The following is a 22,655-nucleotide window of genomic DNA, read 5'->3' as shown; positions in this document are numbered from 1 at the left end:
CCGCGGAGCGGCTGGGCCCGTGAGCCATGGCCGCTGAGCCTGCGCGTCCGGAGCCTGTGCTCCGCAACGGGAGAGGCCACAACAGAGAGAGGCCCGCAGACCCCAAAAAAAAAAAAAAAAAAAAAAAAAAAGTGAAAGCTTTTTTTTTTTTTTACAAATGAACTTATTTACAAAACAAAGATAGACTCACAGACATAGAAAGGAAACTTATGGTTACCAAAGGGGCTGGTGGGGGGGAGGGGGCGGGTGGAGATAAATGAGGAGATTGGGATTAACAGATACAACTAACATATATAAAACAGATAAACAACAGGGACCTACCGCATAGCACAGGGAACTCTACTCAATATCCTGTAATAACTTACGATGGAAAAGAATCTGAAAAAGAATATATATATATATACATATATAATATATACACACACATATTAACAAACAGTCTCTTTGTTGTACACTTGAAACTAACACAACATTGTAAATTAACTATACATCAGTTGAAAAAGAAAAAAGAGAAGAAAAAAGAAAGAAAATGTTTTAATAAATAAATTTAAAAGAAATTATTCAAATTAGTGTCTCACCTTGGGAAGCTCTCCATAATTTAAGATTTAAAGACTTACATTCAGTCGATTAAACAAATATGTATTGAGCATCTAATATGTACCAGACACTATTCTAAGCCTTGGAACAGTGAACAGCAGTGAACAAACCAGATGAAAACCCATGTCCTCTAAGAACATACGCTTACTTTCTTCAGGGGGAGATAACTAATAGATCAATGATAAAATAGGGTATGTTGTAGTGTGTGCCATGGAGAAAAATAAAGCAGGAAATGGAGTTAGATGTTTTGGGAAAGGTGAGGGAGTTGGTCTCTGAAAGCATGGTTATTGCTAAGACAATATTTGGAAGGAGTCCTGAAGTAGGGTTAGGGAGCAAGCCATGCGGGGATCCAGAGGAAGAGAATCCAGGCCAAGGGAACCGCAACTGCGAAATCCCTGAGATGGGAACGTGATTCTCGGGTGGAAGGAACAGGCAGGGGCCCAGTGGGGCTGGGTCTGTGGGGAGGGTAGCAGGAGAGGAGTCCAGAAAGGGAGCAGGGCCAGATTCTGTCGTCCTTCTTGGCCACGGTGAGGACGGGGCTCTGGCTCTAAATGAGGTGACAGCCGCCCGAGGGTTTGGGGCAGAAAAGAGGCATCATCTGATCGAAAAGATGACGCCAGCTCCTAGGTTAAGGCGACTCCGGAAGACAAGGGTGGAGCCAGGAGACCAGGTACGAGGCTATTGCAGAATTCCAGGCGAGAGGTGATGGTGACGGGAACCAGGGTGGCGTGGAGGTGTGAGAAGCAATGAGATGATAGACACTCCTGAAACCTGATCCTTGCTGATCACTGCTCCCTGCGCTGTCAGTAAGCTCCATTCTGAGTATCTCACTCTGACTAGCCCTGCCTAACTAGCACTTCCTTCTCCCACCTAACTCCCGGCACATTTTAAAACCATGTTAGAAGCTACAGTTCGTTGATCCTGTCACCTTTTCATTGTCCCTCCTGACTTCATTTCCTTCCTTATTCAGCTTGGATTCCATGGTCCCATATACACTACTTGCATAGACTCTTAAATTCCACCTCTCTCTTTTTTGTACGTTGTTGACCTCACCCAGCAAAACCACAATCTCATTAATTACAACTCTGCTTACTCCATGTCTGGACCCTGACAGATGAACATCAAGGGAGAAGAACACAAAGATGCTTATTGCCCTCACTTTGACCATAGCAGAGGGGGGCCCTTGGGGTTTCCTGACAATCCCATTTTCCAAGTCCATTCACTTTCCCTAGCCGACTGTTCCATACCTTCTCTTCCTCAAATTCCCAAACCTCTCTCATTCTCCTTGTCAGCTTTTTACTCCACTGAGAAAATAAAAGTCACCAGAAAAGAACTACTCTGTGTATCCACCACAGCTGCCCACCCGTATTCTCTGCTGTCACTGTGGCTGAACTTGTTTCTATCTGAGGCAAGTTCTTCCACTTATATACTAGATCATTCCATTCTCACCTAGTCAAGACATTGCTTTAGCAAATGTTCCATCTCTCTCAAACAAACATGACGTTATAATTGCCATCTTAAAAAAAAATCCTCCCTTTTACCCTGTCCCTTTGTCTAGCTACCACCCTATATCTTTCCTCCCCCCTTGGAGCAACACTCTTCAAGACCTGCCTGCACTCATCGTTTGTACTTCCGCCCCTCTCATTCTTTTTTTTCTTTCTTTTTTTTTTTTTTTTTTTGCGGTACGCGGGCCTCTCACCGTCGCGGCCTCTCCCGCTGCTGAGCACAGGCTCCGGACGCGCAGGCTCAGCGGCCATGGCTCGCGGGCCCAGCCGCCCCGCGGCACGTGGGATCCTCCCGGACCGGGGCACGAACCCGCGTCCCCTGCATCGGCAGGCGGACTCTCTACCACTGCGCCACCAGGGAAGCCCCCTCTCGTTCTTATTTAAACTCACTACAGCTGGGCGTTGGTGCCGACCACTGCCTGACCTGCTGTTGTCAAGGTTACCATGACTTCGAAGTTGGTAAACAGGTGACCACTTCCCAGTCCTCATCTGATTTGATGCAGATGATCGCTGCCTCCATTTTTTAAAGTTCTTTCTTCATTTGGCTGCCAGGACACCTGATTTCACTGGTTTTGCTCCTACTTCACTGGCTCAACATTTTTAGTCTGCTTTGCTGATGCCTCTTATCTTTCTAGGCTCTGTCAGAGTTCCTTAGATCTCCTTTCTCTGTCTAAGCTTACTTCAGGTCATCTCACTAAGGTTCATGGTTTCAAATATCAGACATATACCGATGACCCCTGACATTTAGCTCCAGCCCCAGCCTCCGCCCAGAACTCCTGACAAGCACCAACAGCCTGCTCGCCATCTCCCTTTGGATGATCTCTAAAGCGTCATGTGCCTAAAACCAAAGTCCAGATACTCACGCCCTGAATGTGCACCTCCTGCATTTTTCCTTAGTAAGTGGCATCTCTAAACTTTCAGTTGCTCAATAATTTTGGAGTCACCCTGAACTCCTCTCTTTCTCGCATGCCCCAGATCCAAGCCATACACAAATCATGCCAGTCCATGCTTTCAAGAACTGGCCATTTCTTAAAACATATGCTCATGTGCCTACACGATGACCATAGTTTTATCCTTTGAAACTCATTTAGATTTTTAGAAACACCTACAAGTCACAGCAAGTTTTATGACTGTGGTTTGTAATAAAATCTGTATAATTCACATTTCAGTCATAAATAAAATGTAAATATAGAATAGGAAATGGCTTTCTTGAGTGATTTATAAATACCCCCGAAAGCCAATTCTAAAATAATAGTTTCCAAAGTGAGCAACGTCAATGGAATAAATAACTTATCAAATTGTCACTAACAAGGATGCTGTTTATTTAGTTTTAGTTTTAGAGGTTCTGGATTATTGTTTAAAATTTATCTCCATTCTTTACACTTACAGTTAACAGTAACATTTCAGGAGTAATACAAAGACTTATTTATTGCTCTTTAATGTTGATAAGAGTATTGACTCTGAAATCATACTGCTCGAGTTCAGTACTGGTTCTATTATTAGCTGGAAAGCTACATTCTCACAGACAATTTCCTTAAATGCTCTGTGCCTCAGTTTTTCTATCTGTAAAATGAGGATAAGAGTGCTTACCCCAGGATTTCTTACTAGGATCAAATGTGTTCGTGTACTTAAATGTTCAGGATAGTACCTGGCACAGAGTAAGAGATAGGAATGGTACTAGGAATAAAAGAATTATATGGCAGATTCTTTGTTACTAGAAGCCCTCAGGGAACTTGAGGCTTAATAGAAAATCTGAAAGGTTAAAGACATTATGAGGTTTTAGAGATTGTTCAAGACAACCATAAAAGAGATATCTGAAGGCAATAGGTATTAGTTATCTACAAAGTGAGAGAACTGACCAACAAATACCATAGACATTCAAATGAGAAAGATTACTTCTATCAACAGCAGGTTAAGATAATTTATGGTGAAATTTTTGTGTTTTAAGTGTTCGGTTTCAATTACAATAAAACTGAGATCTCTACTCATAAAGCACCAATATTGACATATGAACATGTAGAAGCATAGGATTTTAGTACAAACTGCTAATTGTAGGGCTTTGATTAGATGCTGTAGGAAGCATAGATACCTATTCATGTGTATATAAGAAGCTGCCATTTATATTGGTACCACTACCCACTGAACTATCACAGTGTTCATCAAGTTATTTATTATAAGGAGTATCAATTATATGTCACTGAGGGCTTTTCTTCTTCCTGGCACAATTATACATTATTGAAGATGTGTATTTAGTCAACAATTAGTAATTGAATACCTACTCTGGGCAAGACACAGTCTTCTCATGCTAAGCACCTATATCGCCAAATAAAAATGTAAGATTGCTATAGTGATGTTGTTATTTATGCCTTTCAAATAGACATGCTTTCCTGAAATGGAATTAATTGCCATTAACCCCAGAACTGTGAAGCTATGTATACAAGTGGACAAAGTATTTTCAAAGTTTGTCCGCAGGACAGGGGGGAAAAAAAAGTCCTAACACATTTCTTCCCTCTTTTCCCCTCTAGTTGGCACGCCACAACAAACTCTTGCAGCAGATGCTCAAACCAGGATCCGATCCAGATGATGGAGATGAAGCCTTAAAGTATTATGCCAACCACACCTCACAGATCGAGGTAACCATCTATTATTTCTTGAATGGGACCGACTGTGAAAAGATATGTTTACTTTCTCTTTCAGACCATTTTCATTATTGTTTCCTAGAACAACGAAGTAGAATTGAGTGATGTAAACTGTAAAAGTATATATACCAAAAGAAGAGATGTGAGCAGTCACTTATAAGAAATTCATGTGCACATCTTTCAAAGTTGTCTTTATTTTTTGACCAGAAATATATGTAGATTCTCTTTTATAATTAATAAGGTTGTTTTTTTGTTTGTTTTATTTTGGTCCTGGAAGAAATCATTGCAGAGCAGTGATATTTTAGAGACAGGATTATTATAGTGGATATTATCATTCAAGAAATGGTTTCTTTTTAAAAACTATGGAAAGCTTATTAAAGTAGAGATCTCTGTGTAAGAAAGTATTCAGAAGGGTGGGAAAAACGGAAGTCACTAGTAAAGTTTTCATATTGATGGCATGAGCTTGAAATGGTTTAACAATGTCCATTTCACTTTGCAGCAATTCAGTCCCACCCCCGTAAAGGAGACCTTATTGAAGGGCTGGTGGCAGTTCAGGAGGTGTGGGTCAACATGGCCTTAATCATTCTGTGTTGTGAGACCCATCTGGCTGTCATCTACTAGCTATGGTATCATTTTGACACTGGTTGGCAGAGCTAATCAGGCAGAAGTGAGCAGAGTAGTTGACGCCTGTCACTCGTAATTTACATTCACACATTCATTCACTTTGGCAGATATTTTTAGTTTTCAGCTGAGTGCACGATGGCATCACTGCTATTAACTCTCAAGGTACATAATCACCGTACCTTCTTTGTTTACTGTTGCCAAACCTTTGCAATAATGAGAATTATTACTTTGTGTCTCAAAATGAATCCCTTGCTCACGTTTATAAGCATTAATAGCTTTGGTGGTAGACTTGACTTAGTGCAGTGCATGGTCTGGACCAGCAGCGAAAACATTGCTCTCTACATCAGGTGCTTAGGAACTGGGAAGCTGGCAAAGTCAGGAAGCCGGAGAAATGGATACGAATAAATCATCAAACCACCAAGGTTCTGCAGAAGGTCCCAGAGGCCAAAGCACAAAGCCAGTGATTAGAAGAGAATATCAGGAATGGTAGACGGAATGGGCAGACAGAATAGCAGGTGGGCCAGAGGTAGAGGTTGGGTTAATACTTGTGTGTAAGAGACAGGGGGTGTTATTGAAGTTGGACTTCTCTTGGTTCCCAGCAGTAAGGAGAGATTTAGCTGTAAATACATATATTTGGTAAATGTTTACTGAGCCTTTACTCTTTACCAATTCCATACACATAGAGAAGGTCATTCTGTGTAGTAATTGTATAAACAAAGGCCAACAAAACTTAGAGAAAATAGTCATTAACTGGGCCTGGAGAATTTCAGGATGGATTTCACAGAGAAGGTTGTCATAAAGTCTATATTAAAAGAATACGTTGAGGTTTCTCTCTACTAAAGTTTGGGCATGGGATTTCAGGTAGAATTAAATGAAGGGAAGGTGAAAGAACATAGGAAGGGGAATGACTCTCTTCAAAAGATTACTGAAGTTGCTGTTTGGAAAAGGGATTGGAAAAGGGAATGAGGCAAAGAATGCAGGTAGGTGAAATAGGAGGATAGAAAAGGGAGGAATGGTGGTACCGAAGATGACCTGATTGGAGAAAATAGACACACATATATTATAACACACGCACACATATACATATGTGAAGGGCTTGATGCTTGATGTTGGACTGCACACGTAAGGTGAGGGAAATACTGGGGAAAAGCATGCCCCTGGGGCTTCCGGTTTGAATAAATGGACAGAACTTGGTGTTATGTGTGGGGATCCTAGCTTTGGCAGTTAAAATGTACAGGAAGATCGTTTGTTGATTCTTGGATAAATTGAATTTGAGGTGACTTTGAGGAATGCATTAAGTTGGATATAGAAGTTAAGTGTTCAAAGGAGTAGTCTGAGTCGATGATCTAAATTCTTTGCTTTGACCAATCCTCATGCGTGTTCAAAGACCAGCTCATATGACCTGTTCAGAGAGGACTCCCCTCCTTCCTTCAGGCATTCATTAATTTCATCCCACTGTGCTCCCACAGCAGTTTGATCATTCTGTTAATGTGTCATGTTGGAATACTGTTAGCTTCTTCTGGGTAACTTGTCCCCTATTTGAGGCAGAAGCTAGTCTTGATCATCCTTTTATTTCCAGAACTGAACACTGTTCTTGGAGCCTAACCATAATAATGAGTATTGTTGAAAATAATAGTTTGTCTATATGTTATAGACTCAAAGACCCTGGGAAATAGAAAGGACCTTGTGGGTTACCTAGTCTGTTCACCTATCCAAGGAGGAATTGCTTTATAAGGATCCTGTTTCTGCTTTCAGTTCTTCCTGTGATAGTGATCTCACCACTTCAGGAGGAAACATCCAATTTGGAATAACTCCGATAATTAGAAAGTTATTTTTTGATAAAACATGCCCTCTAGCCCACTTTTATGTTTGCCTACTGTTCCGAATATTTGCTACCCTGTCAACACGACAGCTTGCCTCTAACATTTGAAGAACCATTGTGATTAGTAAGCAATACAAGCTTTTATAGATAGGGATTCATGTTGTTTTTTCACTTTGAATTTCCCAGGACTCCTCGTCTAAGGACTGAATAAGCATTTGTTGAATAAGTATATTTTTAAAAGTACACATTTTTGGCTTTTTACAGTTAACACATTCCCATCTCTTTCAGTAATCCCTCCAGTCTGTCAATGCCCTTGTAAAATTTAACAACCAAGATCAAACATAACGTGTCCTAAAGGGGCTGAAAAGCTTGGCTTATAGTAATCAGAACATATTTCTTAAATGCACCCTGAGTTTTTTTAAAAATGTTTGACACTGTTGGATCAAGTAAACCTTTTTTTCCCACACATAGTTGCTTACCATACCAAATAGGTCCAATTCTTCTTCTGTACAATTGATATTTTTAGCCTATGTTCAAGAATTTTATTTACCACTGCAAATTTCTTCTTTGTTTTATGATAGTATTCTAGTATGTGGTCTGTGTATACAACATATCACTTAAGGTAGCTTCAGTTACAAGTAAAAGAATACCAGACTGACAATTTTTTAAACCATAAAAATGTTTGATTATCCCACATAATGGGAAGTCTGGAGGTACCAGTAGTTCTATAATTGGTTAAATGACTCAGTGATGTCTTCAAACACTCAGACCTTTTCCACCTCTTCTGCTAAGTCTTCCTTATTATGCCGGTGATATGTCACTTCATGGTTGCAAAATGGCTGCCAAAGTTTTAAGTATCATCACCACCTTTTGTTCTAAGCAGGAAGAAAGACGGTACAGGCAGAAAAGAGCTTTTGTGTTGTGTATTTGATTTTTTGTTGTTATTTTATTTGTCTCCTGTGGCTTTCTGTCTTTTCAGGAAGCAAAATCTTTCCTGGGAGCACCTCGCAACCCCAGGATATTTCTCCTTATGCCTCATTTCCCAGAGCTAGGCTATTTGCTCATCACCATACCGTTCAAAGGGAAATAGAATGACTCTTTTGCCTTAAACCAATCCTGTGATTCATTCTTGAGGGCTAGGTAGAGTACACAAACATGAAGCTTGAGACTTAGTCTACACAAACCCTTGTGACATAGGAAAGCTGTATGGAAACATTTACCCTGGGTTTTGTTGTTGTAGTTGTTGTTTAAAGTTGAATTCTTACAAATATCAAATAAGAGAAGTACAAAATAATGACTCTTCACATCTGGGTATATGCTTGAATGGATGTTATACCTACAAAAATATGTTTTGCCACATTTTAATGACATAAAGCATTTTTCTCTGTAGAACTCAGGGCACATCATGTTGTATATGTCATTTGTTCCCCAATAGCCCTTTTTAGGAAGAACAGGCTAACAGCAGGATAAAAATATACCAAGTGCTGTGCTTAAGATTACATAACCAATCACTTGCCAGTTAAGACCCTCTTAGTTCTCTGATGTACTTCATGAAAATAAAAATGCGTGGCAAGAGTTTAATGCTAGTCCAGAAAGAATAAAGATTTTCTTTTGTTATTTATAACAAAATATAATGCTTATAATACATTAGTCCAGTTAATTTCTCTCATTTAAAGAGGAAAATGTAAAGGACTATTTCAGATACTTTAAGTTGATACATTTTTTCATAACTGAAATCATAAAGTATCATTAATAAAGTCATGCTAAAAACAGAAAATAGTTTAAGACCATCCAAAGCCTGAAAGAAATGCAAATTAATGTTTTCAGATTGTTCGGCATGATAGGACAATGGAACAAATAGTGTTTCCTGTCCCCAATATATGTGAATACCTCACGCGAGAATCCAAGTGCCGTGTGTTCAATACCACGGAAAGGGATGAACAAGGAAGTAAAGTGAATGACTTTTTCCAGCAAACGGAAGATCTCTACAATGAGATGAAGTGGCAGAAGAAAATCAGGAGTAAGTACAGTAAACTGACATGGTTCATTTTGAGTATAATGGTAGATACCTTGGTACTTTGGGATACCTGACAGTATTCGTTTCAATTGGTTTTTAATTTCTTGCCATCTGATGTTACTGAAATCGTTTATAGGCTTAAGATTGTAAGCTCAGTCTACAACTGAAGCCAAGACATCTGTGGCTTAAGGAAAACAGAAAACTCTGACTAATTAGATCATCTTTTAGTGCTGATCCTATAGTTTTATAAATATTATGACATCCAAGATTGCAGCTGTATGTTTCAGCCTTGGAACAGCTGGAGGTTTGAAGTGCATGAATAGGCCCTGACCGGCCTTCACAGTCAGCGAATGAGGTGGAGAGATGTCGGCACCAGCACTTCTGTCCTCTTGTGTTTCTGATCTTACGATTGAGTAGATTGTTTAATATTTTCTTCTGAGAGTCATTCTATCTTTCAACATATCTGTACCTCACCAAATCAAAGTAAAAATTGTGTGACACTTGCATTCGAATAGGGCAGGGTTATAATGTCACAGTTAAAAGTTACCCTAATACAGTTCCCATTACTTATTTCTCAGGTCTCCTGTCTATTTGGAAATATTATGTTACAACCTAAATGGGGAAAGAATTTGGAAAAGAATAGATACATGTATATGGATAACTGAATCACTTTGCTGAACACCTGAAACTAACACAACATTGTTAATCAACTATACTCCAATATAAAATAAAAAGTTAAAAAATAAAATAAAATAAAAAGTTTACAAAAAGATTGAAAAATTTTCAAGTTTAAAATAAAGTTTATTTTCCCAGATGAGAAATATCATGAGTTTTTAACAAAAATTGATAGGGGAAAACTTTTGATTAAGTCTTTTCTGACTTTTGGGAAGGTTTTCCAGACAGGCAGGCATATGTTCTCAATACCTCTACTCAACAGTGCTTCATCATTTTAGTTTCCTAGGAACTTCAGTGATTGTGGTTTATGAACTTGGTTGAGCTTGAGACATAGCATCTTTGGATAAAGACTGTAGCATGCGTTGTCACACTTTCTTAGCAGAATATTTGAAAAAATATAGAAATTACTCTCCCTTAGCATTTTACCATGTAGAACCTTATGGAATTCAGAGAAAATTTTGAGTGTCCAGAATACATATGAAAACTCAATTTGATAAACATACTTTTTGTTCTTGACAAAAAGTAAATTGAATAATGAGCCAGTGCTTGTAGGATCTGTGCTTTTTTAGATAAATGTTTTGTCATTTATCAAAAAACAAATCTTGGGACTTCCCTGGTGGTCCAGTGGTTAAGACTCCGCCCTCCCAAAGCAGGGGGCCCAGGTTCAATCCCTGGTCAGGGAACTAGATCCCACGTGCTGCAGCTAAGAGCCCTCATGCCGCAACTAAAGGAGCCCACATGCCACAACTGAAAGATCCTGCCATGCCACAACTGAGACCCGGTGCAACCAAATAAATAAATAAATAAATATTTTTTTAAAAACCAAATCTTAAAATAATTTCCAACATACAGTTTACTTTTAAAATTTGGAAGCAGCTTATGATCAGGTTACAGACAGATCTAGTTCATTTGATGGATTTGTTATTACAGATGTATGCATCAACAGCTTCTGATTTTGTCTCAGTATTCTGCCTTTTAAAATGAGGACTCCTAATTCAGGAATGATGGAGATGCAGATGTTTACAATTTATGACACATTAGTCAACTAAATCCCATGGCTAATCATAGCCTACTCCAGTGCTGGAATGCTCCATTCCAAGAGAGGGAGAACAAGAAGCACTGAAGGGAAGTGTAGTTTATAAGTAAGCAACAGACTTGAGATTGGAATTCACAGAACATAATTTGAAAAGCTTAAAATTTCTGTTTGAAAATTGAGATGTCTTTCCCCCTCAGTTGACTCCAGTATTTTAAGTCTGATGTTAAGCTCTTAAGAGTTAGAGAATGGACAGGACTCGAATAAGTCACGTGTCAAACTTATATGCATGACGTATCTGTTCAGTTCTTTAGGAGAGGTGAAAACAACTGAGTTTTGGTTTATGTAAATGTCAATTGTATTCAGTAGATGCATCTGCTAATTCATTTCTGATGACAGATACAGAATCCCGTTTCTGAAAATATTCAGCAAAGCCTCTCCCACTTATTGGTAGTTCTTGTTGTAGCTTTCATTTACTTCTGCTGTTGCAAACCCAACAAGTTCTCGGGAAGCCTAAAGGTTTAAAACTTAGTGTTATAAATCACTAGTTCCCAGTAAGCAATGCTATGCCGTGCTGTTAAGTTTCAGAGTTTCAGGTAGCTGTGACTGTGATGTGGAGTTTTCACCAGAGATAAATCTGTGCAAGGGGTGGGGGGTTTTATTTTACTTTACGACACGGGAGTGAGACCAATTTATCAATATTACTAAATTACACAGCAATGTATACCATTCCATTAAAAGGGGCCCCAGGTGGCTGCTAAACTCTCTTCCCCCCTAATCTGTTCCAGGGATAAATTAAAGAGAATTCATATAGAATCATCTTTTCTGACCACCTTTAGCAATTGCAGAATTACTCATCCTTCTACAATGGCTTAGATGTAAACTGGCTAAAGGAGAAAGAAGGAATCAAATAGAAAACTCCTTTTTGGTATCGATTATAAGTGTTCTAAAATAAGTCGTAGTTTTATAGTAGTTTACAAAAATGCATTTAGTAAAATGTTATTTCAGGAGGGCTCCTGTGTTGAAATCAAAATTCATTTTCTGTTGTGTTCCACTGCGCTTCTTTCCCGCTAGGTAACCCTGCCCTGTTCTGGTTCTCAAGGCACATTTCTCTCTGGGGGAGCATCTCCTTCAACCTGGCTGTGTTTATCAACTTAGCTGTGGCTCTCTTCTACCCATTTGGGGATGATGGAGATGAAGGCAAGTGCTTGTCTATCTTTAAATGATAAGTATTTTTGAGTCTGAAAACAATACTCTTGATGCATGCCCTAACTATCTAGACCTTCCCAATTACAACAATTACATTCTTGTTGAACAGATTTTCTTTATTCATTGAAAATAGAGAATGATGGTAAGGAGAGTAGGCAAAAAACGATGGTCAATATAAATGTTTTTCAAAAAGCTCATATACAGAAGAGCTAGTAGAGCTATATTATATATTGACAAATAAGGCAATGAAAAAATTATTTGTGTGTAATTTTTGTGACTGAAAGCATTTTTATACTGTATTGTTTCAATTACATGAGTATATGGGAAAAGTGAGAGGGATGTATGCTAAAATGTTGACTGAGATAAATAAGTAGAATCTCTATTTTACTGTCTTCTCTTTGCTTTCCATGTTGTCTGAGGTTTCTACAAGGAGCAGGCAAGTAATCTGAAAAGCAGTTTTTAAATGTACAGGGTAAGACAGAACACGATAATAGAGCATAAAGGATATTGACTATGAAGTTAATATTATTAAACGAACAATACATGAGGTTTTGCAAAAGCAAAGGCAAGAGAAATTATCCCATGTTAAGTGAAATGGGAAATAATAGGAGAGGTATGCTAAAGGGTGGGACTGTGGGAATTAATTTTGTTTAAATCTGGCAAAAGTGCATATGGGAAAATATGTCACGGGCTTGGGATACAATCCGGTCAATGACTTTGGAATGGGCATTGAAAGAATGGCTTGGAGGACAAGATGGGAGATGCCAGCAAACAATCACCACAAGGTGCTTTGGTATCTCATCTGTTCATAGGATTATGTGAGAATCTAATGACATGCTATAGGTACAGCAGTTAGAATAGCGGCTGGTGAGCGCGCCGGAAAACTTAGCTGTCGATGTTGTTACAAGATAAATAATAGTACTACAAAGGGAAGCTCAGTGAAAAGGATGGTATGACACGAGCAACAGGTGTTTAGGCCTATTTCAGATGAACTGGAGGTGAGCAGGAAAGGGAAAAGGGAGTGTGGTGGTAATTTATTATTTCAAAGGTCCGTTACAGACAGCAGATATCAAAGTTCTAGCCTTTGGGTATAATCTGAGTGGTCATAAAAAGTTTGATTCTTTTAGAAGGTACGCCAGTGCTAATAAAAGAAGAATATTTGGCAGTGGAGTAGATGTGTGAGTTAAATAGCAGTGAAAACATAGCAAATATTTGGCCGCCCTATGTCGGGAAGTTGCAAATACAGCAGGAAGTGGAAACAGCTTTCTCTTCATTGTGTTTAGTCTCATTTAGTGATGATAGCCCTCTTGGCGTAGAAGAATGTAACTCTTGTTACGGGGAGAAGTCCAGCCGGAAATGATAAATTAGTATCATCTGCACACGGAATGCTGAGAGTAGATCGTAGTGTCCCAGTTAATAGAAGCATAACGTCTTAGATATGGAAGCAGTTCTGGAATCGTCTAATATCAAATCATCACTTGACACATAAAGAGATGGAAGCCCAGAGAAGCTGAAGAATGGCAGATCTCAGAATAGAAGGTTAACGCTTTTGTTTACAATCTAGGACTTCTCTCCTTGGATGATTAGGTTGGGATTGTGTAGGTAACAGGTGACCCTTTATACAAGACATCATCTTCCCTGAGTTCCATTCCATGATATCCCTTACGAGACCATCAGAGCCAAAGTATACAGCCTCTGCTGCCACCAATTGTACATGAAATATCATGGAGATGGGCAGTGCCACCCCTCTGGACATCTGCTCTTTACTCAGCAGGAGAAAGTAGAACACCTGCTACATTTTTTCATATTTGCCTGACTAATAACAATTACGATAGTAAAACTGATGAGGATAACAGCAGCTGTTATTGTTTACCGTTTAGATAGGCTCAGGCAAAATGCTAAGCACGTCACATACATAACTTCATTTAATCTTCCTGACAATCCATAAAGTAAGTACTTCATCCTCATGGATAAAGACTTAGAGGCTTAGGAAGATTTGCCCAGTAATTCGGGAGTAGAGTCTGGAACTGTGTATTTTTTTTAACAAGTTCCCAAGGTGTTGCTAATACACCTGGTCCTTGAACAAGGACTTGCAACCACATACATAGTAGAATTTGGAATGAGCCTCCAGCCTCAGAAGGAAATAGGACTAACACAAACAAGGCAGGAAAACATGCTGTGTCATCGTCAGGTGCAGATGCAGACTTTACTCTTCAAAAGGGACTGAATAGACGTTAACAGTAGTAACCAAGACGGAGGCTCACTCTTAGGTATCTGGGTGTGGGCGTGGCACTAAGAGAGAAGGGAAGGCATGAGCTGCCATTTTGGCAATGTGGAATCCGCAGATTGTTTGGGTAATCTGATTACAGTTCTAGATGGGTTATTTAATTATAGCTCCATGAATAAGGTTACAATTTTGGTCAGGATTAGCTGAGCCTCCAACCTTCGGTTACATGCTATGCATAGCTAGGAAGGCTGAGGAAGCAAAGTTAAGACTGACTAGCACCCTTGGCTGGAGAAGGTAAATTCTGTGCTGGACGTGCAAGTCTCTAACCCTGGATTTTGTCAGGCATAGGCCAGATGACTGCATGGCTGGAGCACTTTGAGGCAATTTAAAGATGAATTAGTTGATCATAAGATTCCTTCCAAAAAGTGCTAAAAAAAATGATGGGGACATGTCAGAGAACACAGGATTCAACTTGAAAGGTCTCCCACTGGCCACATCAGTGGAAATTTTGAGAAGAACTATTGACAGTAATACGTAATAACCCATAGAATAACATAAGAATCCAGCAGTCCATATTGATAGAAGAGAAAGTATTCCAATTAATCGGTGTAGAAGGAATAATGGAAACAGAATGTCACCATTTGGCGAGCATCATATGGCAGTAAGAATCATCAGTGGATGCTTAAATTAATAGGTGAGTGTTAGATGAAAAAGTATAATGAGAAACAGGACACTGACATAGTCAAAGTGTATTTCTCCATAATATACTTATTATAAAAGAAACAAGAGTGACTTTAAAGTGGAGAAATCACTTTAATTATGTGATCAATGTTAATGTCACCAGTAATGAGACACAGCAACATCGAGTGCCTCTTGACATGATGTGCTGACAAGGACATTGGCATCATTTGCCAAAAATGCAGAAACTGAGGAAATTTCAGGCAAATCCAGAATGAGGAACATTCTACAAAATAATTGGCCCATACTCTTGAAGCTTATGAAAGTCAAAGAAATATTGAGGAATTAAGAGACTAAAGAGACATGACAGCTAAAAAGAATGTGTGATCCTGGTTCAGAAAAAAGACATTATTTGGGCAATCCATGAACTTTGAATAAGGTGTATAGATTAAAGTGGTATATCATATTAATTTCCAGATATTGATCATGGTAATGTGATTATGTAAGGTATTTGGGGAATCTGGGTAAAGGGTATATGGGAATTTTGTATTGTATTTGCAACTGTAACATTGTCAGGAAGTTTTGAAATAAAAGTTAAAAAAGAAAAAAATAAGTAAATATGAAGACTCCATCCAACTCTGAGGTTCCTGGTTTCTGGGTATAGAAGTTGATCACAAAAATCACCTAGTGAATCTTGGGTCAAAAAAAGACCTGTGGTCAAAATGGGCCACCTTTCCCAACCCCAGATCCTAACGCAAACTGCTCCGGAGTCACTGTGGCTGATGTGGCAGGGGGAATGGGCTGAGTATGCTTTCTCCAAGGGTATTTTCCAGCCTGACCACACATGAGCTACTGGGAATCAGTTGTGCCCAGATCTCTGGTTCACACTTGGGTTGTAATATTAACTGAGAGAATAGTGTCACCCTGCAACCAGGGTAGTAGTGTACAATAATTAAAGGGAGCTACTTAGTGGGGAAGGTGATTCTCAGAGGATCAGCTTAGAAGGCACCCACCCTCCCAACCCCTACTGCGGATAGTCTCCTTTCATTGCCAGGCTTTGCAGAGCTCTGAGTTTCTTCAGGAATCCAGGGCTTATCGTGTGGCTGTAGGTTTTGGTCTGGGTTTCCGTGTTTGGTTGATTGGTTTATATGTTTATCATGTGCTTCTCTAAAAAAGAAACTTGTGCCAAAGTTGAGGAATGATGCTATGCTGGTTGTGGCTGAAACCACAGCTGTTGATGCTAGGGAGTCTCCGAGATGTCCACTCAGAAGTTGAGCATTGCCATGACAACCATCCCTGCCCAGTTTGGCAAAGGCAGACCGGTTAGCAGAGAAAAGTGCTGCCATGGAAATTTCTTATATCCAGATAGCATGTGATTTTTTAAGAATATTGTGTTCGAATTTTGGGTGTAATTCTTTTTTCCCTCAAGTGCTTTGTGTTAAAGGAAATAAGTTCTTCAGGGTGGTTTTAATGCATTCATTTTAATAACAACCATTGATGGAGTGTGGCTGGGTGCCAGGCACTGTGTTAGGCCCTAGAGATACAGAGGTTGGGAAGGTTGTCCTTGTCCTCAAGGAACTTACAGTCTAGTTAAGGGATGAAGAAAGGAGGGAGGCACAATAGTAAAGAACACCCATAGATTTATCTGGTCTACTTTAGTTGGACTGAGGTGGGGGAAAGAGGAAATTCTTCTGAGGCTCTGCGAGAGGCAGAGCAATGAAGAGAGGGAAGTAATAAGCAGCAAGCTCTCTAAGTAAACGTATAAACAAGTCAGTTGAGGTAGATAGGAGAGGTGAATTGCCTTGAGGTCTCCAATTTTTCTATTTGAATTTCTTTTATTAAGGACAAACTTTATACTTTCTAACACTTAAAAATATATAGAGGGAATTCTAAAAATGTTTTCTGTTACAAAAGTAATACATGCTCATTATAGAAAATTAATATAAAGTATTAAGAAGACAGTCCCCCCTTTCGACCCTTAGTGGATAAAAAATGGCTTTGACAGTCTATACTGTCTTCTCTAAAGTTTGTCAGAGAGTTTCAGTTTATTCTTTTAGCATCAAATCTTCAGCTAGAAAACAGTATGATCATTCTTATAGAATATGATTACAAATTATTGTCAATTGTCAAATGACAAAACTGTAAATTAATAGCCATTTTAAGTAACTTGTAAATTTATTTACTATTCACAAATACATATTTAACACTAAACTTTGTGCAAGGTACTAGGCTAGACACCATTTGAGCTCTTTCTACAAAGGGATCAAATACCCAGTTGTAAGTTCATGGTTATAATTCCATATTTAATCGAGGGGAAATCTCAGCAAGCCAGATACTGTCTGGAAAAGAGTGGTCAAGATGTGGTTAGATGATCAGGCATTAGTGACAGTGCACAGTGTGACTATCAGTGCCAAAGCTGAGACTTTGAAAATAAGAATGTCACACCAAGTCATTGCTTATGAATTATACTGAAGAGTCCAGTGAGTGGCTGAGAGTTGTTAAGTGTGCAAAGATGTTGGCAGTTTTAGTAAACTTAACAGTGAAGCTCCACAACTTGGGGAATTTATAACTGGAGACTTACTTGCTCAAAATGAGCTCGCAGGTTATGTTTCTGTTTATTCATTTAGTCAGCAAATATTTATTTGTTACTGCCTGCCAGGCACTGGGACAGGCCCAGAGGTTGTCCTCACGCTGACAGAGCTCACGTTCTGATGGCACCCCCGTAAGCATGAGAGAAGGTTGAAGGCGTCATTCTCTCCATGGCTCTTTCAGATCTGTGAAGCCCGGGCAGTTGGTGGTCAGGTTATGTTTTGGTAGACATAGAGAGCTCACAAGCCAGCGTCTTAATAAACATGAGTTGGGTACCCATTTTGTTCGTGTTGCCAGAGGACAGGAATTGAAGGTAATTTCCAGAGCAAGCAACTTACCCCTTTTTTCCCACCATCTTCAAAGTACTCTTATCAGATCATAAATCTGGTAAGGGGGCAGATCAGATCTCTCCTCCCAATCTTCTTGCATCACTTTAAGAGGTAACATAAGAACAACACTGCAAAAGTAAACCTGTCTAAGCCAGTGCAGCTCATTATCTGACTTTTGTTTGTTTGTTTTTTTAAGGACTGACAGGATCTTCCTGCCTACTTTTGATCCATTAGCACTCACTATGAACTAAAGGCTTATACAGAATTCACTGATGGAATCCAGATAATTCCATGGTTTCCGTGACAATACAGAAACTCTGCACATCAGAGCACTCGTGGTGTTCGCATTCAGAAGTGACTTTTATAAATAATAAAAAGAGGTGTGGCCCAGAGAAATCACTAGTGGAAAATCTCTATTTTATTGTTTCCCCTCTGACTTCATCAGCCTAAAGACACATGTTTGAGGTCTAATCAGCCCAAGAGTGTTGCCCTTTAATTTACTTCTGCAAATATAGCACCACATGACCTTCAGAGGGGGATTCTTTGAATCCTCATGTCAGAGCAAACGTCAATGAATTGTCCTTTTTAAAAAAAGAAACGTATTTTTGAACCCCTCTTAGGGCCATTTCTAAAGAAATTTTTGTTGTAATGGAGTTTAGTTTTGAAACATTTGGCACTTCTGTTTTCTGATGATGTAAATAACTGAACATTTTTTTTAGATGTTGATTTGGCTTTTAAATGCATACATATACATATGTATTCATACACATAAATACACTTGTGTGTTTTAACAGTTAAAGCTTAGGTCTATTTTATTAAAGACTGGATATTCTACATTCTGAATTCTTTAGAGGACTCTATAGTATAAAAACTTGATAATAATAAAACAGGACAAGGTATGAGTTCACTGCCTGATTCCATATGATTTAGCTGAACATTTAGTGGTCATTAATCATAAATTTTGAATTAAGACTCCCAAGTGAGATACCTCTATCCAAAGTATTTAGCATGTAACTCCCATCGGAGAGAAAGACGAACAAGTCTCAGACTTAATGAAAGGGGCGTTGACTAGTGAGTATTTAAGCAGCCTGGGATTCATCACACACTTTCTGGAAATGTAATAATGAGTAATGTGTACAAAGAATTTCCTCTAAGTATACAGTGTATAGAGTGGGTTATTTTGAAATTCACTGTCTTAGGGCTTATCTTGCTGTATATTATATAAAGTAGAGTGGCAAATATTTTAACATGTTCTAGTTTTGTTCTTAGTAAAAATAAACTCCTTCCACATTTTACAGGTACACTTTCACCATTGTTCTCAGTTCTGCTTTGGATAGCAGTTGCAATCTGCACATCTATGCTGTTTTTCTTCTCCAAGCCTGTGGGTATTCGGCCATTTCTTGTGTCAGTAATGCTCAGATCAATATATACAATAGGTCTTGGGCCTACGTTAATACTTCTTGGTGCAGCTAATGTAAGTACTTTACTTAGCCTTCTACTGTTCTGGATTAATTAAAAGTTTACTAAATATAAAAATGTAACTCTATGCTTTAACTCTGTATATACAGTAAATTCTAATTCATTGTGAATCCGAGTTAATCAGAGTTTAACTTGTACCTTTTTTATTGACTTTTGAGATAAAGGAAAAATGGCAAGTGAAAATTTGATATATTTAAGATGGTAGCATTTGGGGCATGACCCAGTTCTGCAGTCAATTTAATCCAATCCAGTTTTAGTGCCTTTGGCATCCTATATGGGCAGCTGTTGACAAAATTGACTCTGAGCCACTGTTAACATCCTAAAGTAACTTCTAAATCATCTGAGAAAGATTAAATTATATTCAGCAGAATTTTAGAAGTGAGTAATACCTTTTATAAAATGCCCAAAAGAGAAGGGTTGCTGTAAGAGAAAATATGAAGTTGGACTCTTTTTATGAGAACAAAACCTATTAACTTGTGAAAGGCATAGATGAGATTTTTTTTCCACTAAATTTTTAAATTTTTTTTTAAATTTTGAAATATTAGAACAAGGGAGTACATTTCACAACTTGAGCTAGGTAAGTTTAGAATAAGTAAGCCAGACTACTATTGCAAATAGCAGTAATTTTGCCCGAGATAAAATTTTAAAGGGACTAGACAACTTTTTGTATGGCACAGCTAAAAAGGGATATTAGGAAATGGTAAATCACCAGGTTGATGAAAGATCATGTTGCAGGTAAATAAATCTTGCTAATATGTCTGCTCAATAGCTAAGCACTTTCTATATTTTTTACTGGGTTTCTAACATAATATCCTATATTCTAGTATCTGTATATCTGTATCTGGTATCTCCCCTACTACATTATACAGTTCATAAGACTAATGATTGATCATTCAATGTCTGGAACATCATTGGTACTCAGCAAATATTTCTTAAGTAAATTAACTAATGAATGAGTGAAAGATTATCTTTGTATTCTTATACATTTACAGTGCCTTGCACACACAAAAAAGGTGCAAATATATATTGAAAATGAATAAATGAAATAATCAACCAAACTTTTGAGAACTATAAAGCCAAGCTAGTATGGCCAAATCTATGTTTCTGACCCCTATTATAATATTATATATAATATTATACATTATAATATTATAATTCTTCAAAAACTGGACATGATATATATGACATATATATGTGATGGATACATATATGTATGTGACAGATATATTTATATGTTTATATATATATTAAACGATTACATTCAAGTCACCAAATTACCAATTATTCCTCAATCATTGTGAATAAAGGGAAGTGTACTCTACATACAAAGGGCACTATCAGTAAAGAATTCTGTAAAGTACCAAACATATTATTCTGTAAGTTTCTCGAGGGCAGGGGTTGTCACATTCATCGATATAATCCTGTCTACCTCACTCACTCCCTACCCCATTTTTCTCCACCTTAATGCCTAGCACTTAAACATTCAAAAATTGTTTACATGAACTGAACTAGTACTTTCGGTGCTTTGGAAATAAGCTACTTTTGTGAAATTTCCAACCGAGTGAATTTAGGAATCTTCATGGATTTCTCTGATTTTTTCTAAGCCTGTTACTGCATCCAGCTTATTATTTTTTCTTTAAAAAATACATTGACTATTGAACCCAATTATTTGAAGAAACAAATAATATCTCTAAACTGATAACTGATCCTCAGTAAGACATTAATCCAAGTGAGAAAATCCAAATTTGATAAATGAAATAATAGCGAGACAGAATTAGACCAAAATAGCAGCATTTATTGGGTCTCTGTTATCTAATAGACACTGATAATAATAGAGGATTTGTGGTTCTTGCCATCCAGAAGCTTTAAGGATATATAAAGAGGTACAGAATAACATTTTAAAGTCTATTGGGAAAACCAAAAACATTGAGAGAATTTTTCTTTTGCCGCTCATGGGACAGGATAAAAAGATAACTTCTGCCTGGTTTGGTGAGAATAGTTCCACTATAAGTAATGACTCTTCATCACCAGAGGGCAGACAGCAGAAGCAAAAGAGCTACAATCCTGCAGCCTGTGGAACGAAAACTACATTCACAGAAAGATAGACAAAATGAAAAGGCAGAGGAATATATACCAGATGAAGGAAAAAGATAAAACACCAGAAAACCAATTAAATGAAGTGGAGATAGGCAACCTTCCTGAAAAAGAATTCAGGATAATGATAGTGAAGATGATCCAGGACCTAAGAAAAAGAATGAAGGCAAAGATTGAGAAGATGCAAAAAATGTTTAACAAAGATCTAGAAGAATTAAAGAACAAACACCTAGAAGAATTAAAGAACAAACAAACAGAGATGAACAATACAATAACTGAAATGAAAAATGCACTAGAAGGGAATCAATAGCAGAATAACTGAGGCAGAATAATGGATAAGTGACCTGGAAGACAGAACGGTGGAAATCACTGCCATGGAACAGAATAAAGAAAAAAGAATGAAAAGAAATGAAGACAGCCTAAGAGACCTCTGGGATGACATTAAATGCACCAACATTCAACACACCAACATACACATTATAGGGGTTCCAGAAGGAGAAGAGAGAGAGAAAGAACCTGAGAAAATATTTGAAGAGATCATAGTCGAAACCATCCCTAATATCAGAAATGAAATAGCCACCCAAGTCCAGGAAGTGCAGAGAGTCCCAGGCAGCATAAACCCAAGGAGAACCATACCGAGACACATAGTAATCAAATTGACAAAAATTAAAGACAAAGACAAATTATTAAAAGCAAAAAGGGAAAAATGACAAATAACATACAAGTGAACTCCCATAAGGTTAACAGCTGATTTCTCAGCAGAAAATATACAAGCCAGAAGGGAGTGGCATGATATATTTAAAGTGATGAAAGGGAAGAACCTACAACCAAGATTACTCTACCCAGCTAGGATCTCATTCAGATTCGATGGAGAAATTAAAAACTTCACAGACAAGCAAAAACTAAGAGAATTCAGCCCCATCAAACCAGCTTTACAACAAATGCTAAAGGAACTTCTCTAGGCAGGAGACACAAGAGAAGGAAAAGACCTACAAAAACAAACCCAAAACAATTAAGAAAATGATAATAGGAGCATACATATCGATAATTACCTTAAATGTAAATGGATTAAATGCTCCCACTAAAAGACATAGACTGGCTGAATGGATACAAAAACAAGACCTGTATATATGCTGTC

The 22,655-nt window shown here is 38.2% G+C and overlaps 1 protein-coding gene across 6 annotated transcripts in view; it reads left to right on the top strand.

The window, feature by feature from the left end:
• Positions 1 to 22,655, top strand: part of ITPR2 (inositol 1,4,5-trisphosphate receptor type 2) — a 537,217-nt gene that overhangs the window by 416,654 nt on the left and 97,908 nt on the right. For all 6 annotated transcript variants that reach the window (XM_024129066.3, XM_028491109.2, XM_028491111.2 and 3 more), the window contains 4 exons: positions 4,628 to 4,735; positions 9,015 to 9,207; positions 11,987 to 12,112; positions 19,243 to 19,418. In XM_024129066.3, the coding sequence (XP_023984834.1) occupies positions 4,628 to 4,735; positions 9,015 to 9,207; positions 11,987 to 12,112; positions 19,243 to 19,418 (603 nt within the window). The remainder of the gene's footprint in view (positions 1 to 4,627; positions 4,736 to 9,014; positions 9,208 to 11,986; positions 12,113 to 19,242; positions 19,419 to 22,655) is intronic.

The sequence above is a fragment of the Physeter macrocephalus genome, chromosome 6, assembly GCF_002837175.3.
Source record: "Physeter macrocephalus isolate SW-GA chromosome 6, ASM283717v5, whole genome shotgun sequence".
Classification (NCBI taxonomy): Eukaryota; Metazoa; Chordata; class Mammalia; order Artiodactyla; family Physeteridae; genus Physeter; species Physeter macrocephalus.
This window is presented reverse-complemented; position numbering and strand designations above follow the sequence as displayed.